The sequence below is a fragment of the Stegodyphus dumicola genome, chromosome 5 (assembly GCF_044657685.1).
Source record: "Stegodyphus dumicola isolate Sdum_Otavi_A_Nest chromosome 5, ASM4465768v1".
Classification (NCBI taxonomy): domain Eukaryota; kingdom Metazoa; phylum Arthropoda; class Arachnida; order Araneae; family Eresidae; genus Stegodyphus; species Stegodyphus dumicola.
In genome coordinates, this window is record NC_140772.1 from 210,392,288 (window position 1) to 210,404,972 (window position 12,685).

The window sequence follows — 12,685 nt, forward strand, 5'->3', positions numbered from 1 at the left end:
GAAACGCTTTTAAGCTAAATGTTGTATTATAATTTATGATACAACAATAAGCAATAAGCAAATATAAAATTTTTTAAAAAGTAGTTAGTAGTTTTTGGGGTAGCTCACAGTAGGATTTAAAAATGCTCAGAAACTTCATAAGTTTGGCGACCACTGTTCTAAGCCATTATCTGAATAAATGCGGACATCTTTAACCAAATCTGAAAATTTCTAAAACAAAGAGGAAACTTATTGAGGAAGAAACTGATTACGTAAAGAAAAAGAAAATTATTCTGCAAAGTTATACATTGCGGAAACATTAACAGTTTAGGAGATGAAGCAGAGACTGTTGGGAACATTGATTCATGTATTGAAACAAACTTCAAAAAAATACTAAAGATAAGGAAACGTGTAAAATAACTGGAAAATTTTCTAATTAGAAAGACCCATAAATATTTTGTTGTATATTATAACACAACAAAATACACATATTTTGTAACACTATAAAACTACAAAAACATGTTATCTAGCTAATGCATAATTATCCTAATATTGTTTTAGATTTGTATCATAAATCATATGTGTAATTAGTTTTTTTTTTTTTTTTTTTTTTAAAACCTGTAAAATGTCCTTAGATTGTGATTTTAAAAAAAGAAAATAAATCTTAAAAAATTAATAGTGAGTATGTGAAGTTAACTACATAATTTACTAAAGCTAACTACTTTATTTTATTATTTGCAACTAACTGCTCACCCTTAGAAGTTATCTCTAAGTGTTAAAGCAGGTTATCATATTTCCTGTAATCCTTACCGTGGAGATGTATTTTATTCTTTCAAATTACAGAAGTGAAGTTCATGTGTAGATAATTGCTATAGTTCATTCAGTTCCTATTTGCTTGTTAGGTCCTTTATTTTTCCCTTTGGTCCTTAAAAGTACTTAATTTTCATATGCAGAAATGTGTACAAACTCTTGATTCCTTCATAATTTCCATATCATATCGATTCCAAAAATAAAAAATTTTACAAAAAGGTAGTCGTGGAAGTTAACGATTCAACCTTGCATGAGAATTTAGTAGAGGACATGGAAGTAGTTGTCCGACAAAAAGGAATGGAATAAGCCATAGTCCATAAGAAAATGAAGGAAAATTAGATAATTTGAAAATGAAGAAAATTGATCAAAAGATGAATAAACAGCAAATTATGCAGTATGGAAAAAGGAAATTATTTCAGCAAATACACTTAAAAGACTTCCTCTTCAAAATGTTTTCCCAACTACAATTGCTAAGAGAAAAGTAATTCATGGGAACTTAAGTAAGACATGGAGACTTTTTATGAATAACAAATATTGCATCATATACAGCAATGTGCTGAAGCAAAGGCATTGCAAAAAATCTTTAATTCAAAGTCAAAAATTTAGCTGCTTTTTGCTTGTGGCTCGGAATTTCTGGTCAAAATCCCGGGGCCTGAAATTTAGAGAAATAATGCTTGGGGCAGATTCTTGAAAATAATGAAATATTTGCATATTGAAATCACAAAGATTACAAAATAATCCTTTAGATCTTGCTTCAAAGGTTTGGAATGCCTTTATTAAGAATTGTTTATTGTGTTATGAAGCAGACGAAAATATTACAATTGATGAAAAATAATTCCTACAAAGCGAGAAGCCTCTTTATTCACCTATGGCAAAAAAAAAAAAAAAAAAAAAAAAAAAAAAAAAAAAACATGGTAAATTCGGCAGAAAATTTTGGCTTTTAGCTGATGTAAAATCAAAATACTTTTTATCTGTAAACAAAATGAATTGAACAAATTAAATTATAACATATTTCATTTAAAAAAACCTTAAAATGCCAGATTTTTTCCATTAATTAAGTTGGGATCAAAATGACTGCCTACTATAGATAAAAGTAAACCAAAAATGCTGTAATGGTAGTGTTGAACAAGATATCTAATTCACTCATTATTATTTACTAGCCCCCCCCCATAGGAAAAAAATCCATGCTGGGTAATACATTGATGATCTGCCATACTTTAAATAATTGAATTAGAAATTTTTTAATTTCTGTCATTCACTATTTAAAGTTAAAATAATAATTTTTTCCAAGATACAAATATCTGTCTCATAATTTTTACTAATCATTGCCATTAGTGACTATAAACTAATTTGAATTTGAGATAACAAATTATTTAAATAATATGTAACTGTTTCTATAAAAATCACAATTATTATATTGTTTTGCATTATTCAAGTATAAAATTTTTGTTATGGTAATGAGTATTTTATGGTAGTAAATTGCTGAAAAACTCTGATTTAGAAGAATAATTTCATAAAGGATATTCTAAAGAGAAAATTATTGCAACTTCTAAAATCCACTGCCGAGAACTTGTAATGATTAATAATCTTATCTGTGTGGCTGCTGATAAACCATTATATTTGGAAAGAAGGTCAAACTATCTTATTATTATTTAATAGTTATAACTATAACTTTAATTATTATTAAATAATAATTTTATTATTTAATACACCAAATTATGTAAATGAAAGAGTCATGAGAAGTTACTCTGATTCAGAATTTAATATACATGAAAAGGTGATGTTTTTACATTCTTTATCTTTTTCCTTGAAAGAAATGAATAATTAGGAATAGAATACTACATGATAAGGATAAAATGATTTAAAACTTAAGTATAAAACTGATAAATTACACATAAAAAATTCTCTGATTTTTAAAGCTTAACCTAAGGCTCAGGTAAGATCGTAACCTTCAATCAAACTTGATAAACAGATTTAATTATGTTATATTGTTAGCCAAAAATGTGGTTTCAGCATGTCAACCTAGAGTATGTTATTGTTTTATGAAATTCAAATTAAATGATATAGGAATCTTAAAATTTCAAGGACGACACGGTGGGTACAAATGTAGACTTTATTCAAAATATACACCATAGGCCTGAGCACAACGATCCCAATGATGAACAAGCCGCGGGATTCCTTGTTCCCAGAATTCCTGTGGCCGTGACGAGACCCAGTCCTTCACAGCGTCCTTGAGTACGTCGTCCGAATGGAAGTGCTTCCCTTTCAGGTGTTTCTTCAGTGGACCAAACACATGGAAATCGCAGGGCGACATGTCCGGACTGTAGGGCAGGTAGTCCAATGTCTCCCACTTGAACTTGGCCAGTTCCATGTGTGTGACTCTGGAGACGGGTAGACGTGCGTTATCATAGAGCAAAACCACACCCTCTGTGAGCAGCCCCAGTCCGAAGATTACGCAGGTTAATGGACCTGCATAGGCTTCGGAGTGTCTCACAGTACACATCGGAGTTAATGGTTTTTTTTTTGTGCTCGAGGAATTCCACAAGTAGCGGACCTTGAACGTCGGAAAGCAACACCTTGCCTGCTGACGGCACGGCTTTGAACTTTTTAGGGGGAGGTGACGACGCATGCTTGTGCAGTTCCCCATACGCAGTTCCTTTTGCTGGTCGGTGAGCTGCTTCAGAACCCAAGCACAGCACACACCTTCCGATATCGCAACCTGTTGTGAACAATTGTTCACACGGTTCCATAGCTGACATCCACCTTCACCACCAACATTCGCAATGTGACACGCCGATCACTTCTCAATAGGTCATCCACCTTGTCAATAAGATCGCTTGTGATGACAGTGTTTGCCTGGCCTGGTCTCGGGTCATCACCCACACTCTCCTGGCCGGCACGAAAACGAGCACTCCATTTTCTGACAGACTTGTCAGAGACACATTTCTCTCCGTAAACTGTCACCATCCGGTTTCTCACCTTCCGCTGTCAGAAATTGGATAACGCCTTGCTGCTCCTCAGTCGTCGAATTTTGCAATGTGAATGCCATCCTGTCCTCGTACGGACTGCCGCATCATTTGGACGCCGCTTTTGATAAGAGCCTGTGCTTTTTCCTGCGCATCTCCGATCCCAATCAGAGACTCCAATCGCATCCCAAGATGTCTCGACACGTTCTCCCATGGCGGAATATGCAAATATTTAACTGTTACGTTTTTACGTCGTTTCGTACCTCTTTATTTCATCACCCCTTGTATATTACACCCAAGCAAGTATCCCCTCCCCTCATTTACAAATGTATACACATTTCAAGAGCATTTGGGCTCAAAATATTTAAAAACTGCTTTCTTTTGGATTCTGATTACAGTCTCTGGAGATAAAAATGTTTTATTCCCTATAATGTTCCCACTGCTTGCTTGAAATAGTTTAGTTTTTTTAATCAAAAATTCATTAAGGTTTTACAAAATACAAGGTGTGTATAATTAAAGAACATTATTTCAAAGCTGCCTACAAGCGAAACTAGTGATCAGAAAATAAGTGAAATTTTGTAATGGACTTTATGAAATTCTTCCAGTGAAAAAATATTACAAATAGCGTCATCAGAAGGCTTTTTACTTTGAAAGCCTGCAGCAAAAATGTAAATTTTAGACGATGTCATTCAGCAGCTGTTATAAAAACCTAGAAACATTTTCGGAGACTTTTTTTCAATGTGCTTCTTGCTCACAATAATAAATTGACGAGATCTTGTTTTGTTAGTAAAATTGTTTTACTAAAACAGCAATCTGCTCTATGGAAATTTCGGACATTAGATCTCTTGGAAATTTTGGACGCTAGACTCCAGTTTCTTGCTTGCTTTAAGGTCAATTCAGAATGGCCTTGGAATATCCTCTATGTGGGCAAAGCATATTTTCATTTGGACAATGCAATGAATACTCACAACTGCTGAATTAGGGAATCTGAAAATCCGAGCCCTGTCTTAAGAGCTTCTATTGCATTCACTAAAAAAGATGGTGTGGATTTTCTGCGTCATTTATTCTTGGCTCGTACTTCTTCGAGGAGCTAAGTTCCACAGATCCAGTGATATGCTCTATCACCAGGCAACAATAGGCATTCAAAATCCTGCACGCACATCAGTGCCTTGCACGCAGTATTTTTATACAAGATGGAGCTCCTCCACAAGTTGTAGGGTGTATTACGAATACTCTTAAATGTCGTGTTAAATGTCGTGTTACAGAAAAACGTTTTCTTCAGTTGCCACTTCATAATCTGTGGCCTCCACGATCCCCAGACATCAATCCATATGATTTTTGGCTTTGGGGACATTTGAAACATCTGGTAAGTCATGAAAATCCAAGAACTTTACCTGATCTTAAAGCTAGCATTTCATGCTGAAAATTTCCCAGCACACGCTTCAGTTAACTGTTTGCGATTTCAGATGGTAACTAAAAATAATGGTCTGATTACAAAACTGTAATATATATATGTTATATACAATAATATCAATATTGAGCATTTCTCTTACATGTTGACAAGTTAACTGCTGCGTGCATTTGATGTGGTTTGTCCATGACTCCAACTTGAAATTTTTATTATGTTGAAATATTATCTACAGAAGATAATGGGAGTTATACAATCGTGCTTAATGCATTTTTCGTGGTGGGGGTCACTCATGACCCTCCAAGGCACTGTAGACCATTTTTGTGATTTAAAATTTTAATTTTCAAGATTTGTTATTCTTCAAACCATTATTGTAACAATGGTACTATTTAAAAATTTATCAGCATTGATATTTACTCTAATTATGTATTTTACTATCGGTCGAGTCGCCAGTGGCCGCCACATCGTTGTAGCCAAGTCGAGTGCCGGTCACCAGTGACCCTCACGGAAATCAACGTGTTAATGTATCAAAATGAAGCTTTTGGATGTGAATTTAGAACTTTCTGAGTAGTGCATAAGCAAACTTGCAAAAATAAAGTTCAACTGAAACAGACTTGAAAATTTCTGAAAATATGACTTTTATATTACTAATGTATATTTGTACAAGTACTGGAGTTACAATATTAAAGAACACTTATTAATATATGTTTGCACTTAGATCTCTGTTGCTTTTGCTTATGTTAAAAATTTTCTTAAAATAACCTTGTTCTTTGCTCAGCATCCAGAGAGGAACCATCAATGGATTGAAGCTTTGCACAACCTTTTTATGCCTGCTGATAACGGCATATAAATCTTCAGGAATTGGAATGGAATTTGGGTCAAGTTTAGCTTGATCTTCATATGAACCTGAAATAAAATTAATCTGTCCAGAATTTGCATGAAAAAAAGAAAATACAGAGCTTGGATATAACTTTTAGTAAAAAGTAACTTCAACTTTTTACTAAATATAAAAATCATTGGGAAGAATATGAACAAAAAATTATTTGTGCAGATATATTGCTGGTTTATTTATAATTGTTATTTATAATTAAATAATAAAATTTCACATGTATTTTCAATCAATAATATAGAGATAAGTATTATTTTGATTTCACATTGTGATAGAAGTTAAGAGCAGGAAATGCATTATCAACATACAACAATTTAAGTAGGGATTTTAGGAAACTGGAGTAAAAACACATAATAAAAAAGAGTGTATGAAAGGGCACAGGCATCATAAATCAAAACAGATTTTTATTAAGAGAAATATACAATCATAAAATCTAAATGTAGGGGGGGGAACAATCTTAGACTGGCATCGATTTTGAATAAACTCTGTTAATTTCAAGAGTGATAAGACATGGATCCCTCACCACAGATTTCCTTAAAATATCACAGAATTCTTTTATTTAAAATTATTTAAGCTCGAATAAATGTTAGGTTAATGGCTCAGTGTGTATTGTCAGCTGTTAGTTGTTATTTTCGTGCACACTCTTTTTGATGTGTTCCAAATTTCAGTGGTTTTCATGGACAAATCAAAATACTAATCTTAATGTAATCTTAAGCTCAAATCCACTTGTGAGTTTGTATGAAACTGAAGAAATTGCAATAAAATTTTTGGAGGAGTACATATTTTTCTGCAAAGTTGCTAAAAATAACTGCCAATTTTAAGCTCAAATAAATGTTAGGTTAACGGCTGTGTATTATCAGTTGTTGTTATTTTTGTGCACATTCTTTTTGTTTATGTTCCAAATTTCAAAAGTTTTTATGTACAAATTAAGATACTTTGCAAACTTAATTTCAATTTTTAAAATATAAGTGCGGGTTTGTATGAAACTGAAGAAACTGCAGTAAAATGTTTGCAGGAGTACATATTTTGCTGTAAAGTTGCTAAAGGAAACAATGCTCTGAATATCATCTCAAAGTAATGAATTTTTATGCTTAAGAGAATGACATTTCCACCAGAATAAAAAGAAACAGAAACCCACATGTAAGTAGTTTTACTGATTGACATTTATGATAAATACCTAATTAAGAAGTAAAATATGTAAGTAATAAATATTTTTTCAGTTATAAGTCATTATTCTTCTGTAAATATCACCAAGTTGGTTATGTTAGTACTCAAATCAGACTCTCCCCACTTTTTAAAGTACGAAAAAGTTGCTTTCAGGCAAAATATCAGAATATTTAGAGTTTGCATGATCTTTGTTAAGAATTCTTTTTATAACACACTAATGTATAATTTTATTGATAAATTTCTAACATAAAACGAAAACTTAAAAAAGTCAGTATTTCATTTTATTATAAGTCACTATCTTATTTTAATATAGAAGTATTTAATTTTTAATGAATTAAAAAATTAAACATTGTAATACTAATGAAGTTCTGATTCAAATTAATGACCTAAAGCATTGGCATACATCATAAATAATGGTTTTTAAAAGATAAATAAATAGTGATAACTTACATCCAGCTTGCTTCTTAAATTCATCTTTCACCTTAAAAGGGGTGAATGATGTAGCTTGCCTATATTCTGGAAGAGAAAAAAAAATATATATATTAAAACATCAAAGTATCAAAATCTTTAAAATACAATGTGCATAAAAGCTAATAGAAAAGGAATTTTTAGCTATGAAAACATCAAATAAGAGTATAAGCAAGTTTTTTTTAAAGGGGGCTAGATTTTTATTATAGTTCAAAAATATAAAAAACAAATTTAAATATTAGAGTTAGATAACATGTTAATGGCAAATACTTCAAAAATTTATATTTTATAATTTTTAATGTCTTGCAGCTTGTAATAACTAATTAAAATTGATTTATTACTTTTGAATTATAAGATAAACTGATATAAAATGGATGGACTCAAAAGTGTATAATATAATTAAGACTTTGGCTCCACCCCTTTTTTTTCTAAGAAAATATAGATTAAGAAGAAACAGAGCAACATAAATGATATTATTTTTCTTTTTAATTTTATTTAAAATATTCATTTTATATGAATATTCTTTCTTATATCCAAGAATAAAGAAATAACAATATCAAGACTAAAAATTTAGATACATAATCAATTAAAATCTGTTTTGAAAGAAAGGTATCTATTATTTTAAGAACAAAAAGGTGTACTTCCTTTTATTAAAGAAGGATTTATTTTACAAACATTGTATGTAGATGTCATACAATCTACATCTTAGAGAGATTTAACGGCATACATAGGAGTCAAGTGTCAAATTGAAGTCTCGGCTGATAAAGTAGGCAGGTCTCCTAAGACAATTTTAAAAGAATTATATAAAATAACACAGTTTTAAGAACATGATCTTAATTTTCATTATTCAGTACTTTTATTTATATTTATAGTACACGAAAAAATACATATATGGTGAACTCATATATATAATTCAGCCTTTCAGTTAAATTTGAACAAAAGTTGAAATCCCCAAAACTCAAGTTTTGTTAATAAATTTCATTATAAATCAGCTGTTTTTTAACAGTGGTTATTTTTTTTAAAAAATCCAGAAATTCTCATTAAAATTTGAATAATAATTAAGTGCTGTAGAAAATCTCAATATGAAAAGCATTGATTTCTTTTCACAAAGCACAAATACGATGATTAATTGCTGATCCTTACTCCAGCAGTATTTGTACTCTTCTCAGTATGACAGCATACACAATAATTACGATTACAAACTACCAAGAATTTTTATCACAAGCCAATACAAAAAACCTTAATGCATAAGCTTGCAGAGTGATCTCTCAATACTCTAAGCTAAACCCTAAACTCAAATCTGAACTGAACTGAACTGAACTGATGCTCTCTCCAATCTTACATAGTTTTTTCTCCAGTCCACTGAGAAATTTTCAGTCATTGCAGCAATTGTTACAGTTACTAATAAGGCCAGATACATTTGTAGTTACATATAGGGATCAGACCGAAATATCACCAATAGTCACCTAGTTTGGTGACTTCTGGCAATTTCTTGCCAAATTTGTCAACAAAAATTAGTCGCCAGCTTGGCAAGATAGCCAAGCTATTTATATCAAAGTTACATGGACCCTGTAACCATAATTAAGTCCCTGTAATTTTATTTTTCCAGCGAAGTTTCACACTTTTGAAGTCTTTCGTGTTACATTATACAAGAGATAATTACAATTTACATTTAATTTCACTAAAATTATTTACATATCTACAAAATTTGTAATAATAGTGAAGCATGGCTTACATCAAATTGGAAGATACACATTAGAATATAAAATTCTAAATCAGGTAAAAAAGGGGGGCCAACTTAATTTGGCATAAGTTTTCAATAAATCTGACCGAATGATTTTGAAGGCAATCAGACACATGTCCCTCATCTTCAAAAGTAAAGATTTTGCCAAAATGGCATGAACAGTTTGATAAGTTAGAAGTCATTGGTCTCTTTAGATGTAATTAATATACCATTAATAATCTTCTTAATTATTATTTTGTATTGCATAAACAACAAAAATTCATAAAATTCAAAAGTTGTTACAAATACTGGTCTAAAGGGAAAGTTATTTTGCAACTCATGAATGAGAATAAACATGTTTATACATACTCCTCATAAAATCCATCTCTTCTTGAAAATCAAATTTATTCGGTACATCCTTCAGTTGCTTCATTAAGATCAAAAGAAGCTTGCTCTCTTTAGGTGGCAAGACAGCTGGAACTTCCCCTGCCATACAGTCCATAAGGTACTTATACATAGCTTTTACATTAATTATTTGAGCATCTTTAGATTCTTCTTCATCTTCATAAAATCTGTTAAGCAACTGCAATACAAAATAAAGCATTTGTTTATAACTGTATAAAAGGCACTATTGAAAAAAGATAACAGTTATATAATATCCATTTTGAGTGTAAGCCCCTTCATGCTACAGCATCCTAATGACTGTTTTTATCTTTTCAACAGTGGCTGACTTGCACAAAGCTACCCACACTGTTACAAAGGCATCCCAAATATCATTTTAACAAAAATTATATCATTCTCTGAAAAATACTGTTAATGCGTTTCTATGGTTTCATTTCATGCTTTTTAAGAATCATCCTGCAACTTATCTTCCATGGTGTAAATTCAGTATTCCTACTCTTGATTAAAATATACTTTTCTCAAGAAAGGTCAATGATTTTCAGTTGCTTGACAGTTACACATAAGTCAGTATATACATCACTTTTATTAACTCTTCACATTACTTTTAATTGCTTTCAAAAATTGTTTAAAACTAGCAAAATACGAGGGCCATCCAGGAAGTAGATTACGTTTCCGTCTGTGTCCGCTAGGGGCGGGGCTAGCGCGGCCATCTTGCGGTCAGAGCGTTGCGCAGCTCAGTCTGCATCTAGCCGTGCTAGTGAGAGGTTCGTGCTATGCTCCGTTCAGATACTGTGACGGTTTGAAATGTCTGCGTTAATTGAAAATCCCGCGAGCTGCGAGGTGCGCTCAGTAATAAGGTTTCTGACTGCAAAAAACTGTAAACCGATAGAAATCTATCGGCAGCTTCGTGAAGTGTATGGGGACAACATTATCACTGAAGGTGGAGTGCGTCAGTGGGTCATAAGATTTAAAAATGGCCGAACCAATGTTCACGACGAAGATCGAAGTGGCAGACCCAGCATAGTGACCGCCGAACTTCTCGAAAAAGTCGATGCTAAAGTCCGTGAAAATCGAAATTTCACAATAACGGAACTTTCTTTGAGTTTTCCACAAATTTCGCGAAGTTTGTTGCACGAAATCATCAGCGAAAAGCTTGGTTACCACAAGTTTTGTGCAAGATGGATTCCAAAAATCTTGACAGAGGACCACAAAAATCAGCGAATGGCTGCAGCGTTGAACTTTTTGGACGCTTACCATAAGGATGGTGACTCTTTACTCGATCGCATCGTTACTGGTGACGAAACATGGGTGAAACATGTGAACTGTGAAACGAAATTGCAATCAATGCAGTGGGGGCACACAAGTTCTCCCCAAAAACCCAAGAAATGCATGCAAACAATGTCGGCAAGGAAGATGATGGCGACTGTTTTTTGGGACAGAAAAGGTGTAATTTTGGTGGACTTCCTGGAAAGAGGCACTACAATAAACTCTCAAAGGTATTGCCAAACTCTCCAAAAACTCAGAAGAGCAATTCAAAACAAGTGCAGAGGAATGTTGAGCTCTAAGATCTTGTTGATTCACGACAACGCCCGGCCCCACACGGCAAATGTCACTCGTAAAGTTCTTGAATCTTTTAAGTGGGAGTTGTTTCCTCACTTGCCGTACAGTCCCGACCTGGCACCGAGCAACTTCCACCTATTCCCAGCAATGAAGAAGTGGCTGGCTATGCAGCGTTTTGATGACGACGCACAGCTGCAAGAAGAGGTAACGAAGTGGTTGAAGGCGCAGGCGGCCGAATTTTTCGACGAAGGAATTTCCAAGCTCGTACATCGCTACGATAAATGCCTTAATTTGTATGGTGACTATGTAGAAAAGTAGTATTTGAGTGTGGCTTTCATCTGTATATAATAAAATTTGTTTCCTATACTTTGTTTATTTTTTTATTCCAAAACGTAATCTACTTTCTGGATAGCCCTCGTACATTCCTAATGCAAACAACTTATACGAGGCGCATTCGGAAACTAAGTACCGTTTTGAAAGAAAAAAAATAGTAAAACAATTTTTTTGAATCCAATTTTATTTTTACATGAAAATACATGTCTTAAACTATTTTTCAACATAGTTTCCACCAATGATCAAACACTTGTCATAGCGGGTGACCAGTTTGTGTATACCATCGTCAAAGAAACTTCCCGCCAGTTTCGATAACCACGACTCCACATCATTTTTTGTGTCATCGTCAGACCCAAAGCGCTTGCCACCAAGCTCGAGCTTCATGTGCAGGAACAAGTGATAGTCGGACGGTGCCAAGTCCGGGCTGTACGGCGGGTGATCGAACTGCTCCCTCCCAATGAAACTGTCGAATTAACGATTGAGTGACACCAGCAGTATGGGGCCGAGCATTGTCATGGAGCAACACAATTCCTTTACTAAGCATTCCTCCTCGTTTGTTTTGAATGGCACGCCTTAGTTTTGTTAAAGTCTCACAATATCGTGCCGCATAATTCTGGGAAGAAATTCAGTAAGCAAAATGCCATTCCTATCCCAGAAGACAGTGCACATGATTTTTTGTGATGACATTGTCACTTTGAACTTTTGTTTTTTCGGAGAATGAGTTGTGTCTCCACTCCATCGATTGCTGTTTCGATTCTGGTGTGAAATGACACACCCAAGTTTCATCACCTGTCACAATTTGGTTTAAAAAGTTTTCTCCCTCATCACTGTACTGTGTGAGAAATGTCACGGCACTACCAAGTCGCTTTGTTTTGTGAACATCAGTGAGCATTTTTGGAACCCATTGGGAACATAGTTTGCGATAATTCAAGCAGTCAGACACAATTTCAAACAAAACAGTACGTGAAATTTGTGGAAAT

At 33.4% G+C, this 12,685-nt stretch overlaps 1 protein-coding gene across 2 annotated transcripts in view; it reads right to left on the bottom strand.

Annotated features, from left to right (window-relative positions):
* Positions 1-5,777: 5,777 nt before the first annotated feature.
* Positions 5,778-12,685, bottom strand: part of LOC118205526 (uncharacterized) — a 47,857-nt gene continuing 40,949 nt past the window's right edge. For both annotated transcript variants that reach the window (XM_035377815.2, XM_035377816.2), the window contains 3 exons: positions 9,780-9,993; positions 7,670-7,735; positions 5,778-6,069 (listed from right to left, as the gene is read on the bottom strand). In XM_035377815.2, coding sequence (XP_035233706.1) covers positions 5,861-6,069; positions 7,670-7,735; positions 9,780-9,993 — 489 coding nt within the window. In that variant the 3' untranslated portion in view covers positions 5,778-5,860. The remainder of the gene's footprint in view (positions 6,070-7,669; positions 7,736-9,779; positions 9,994-12,685) is intronic.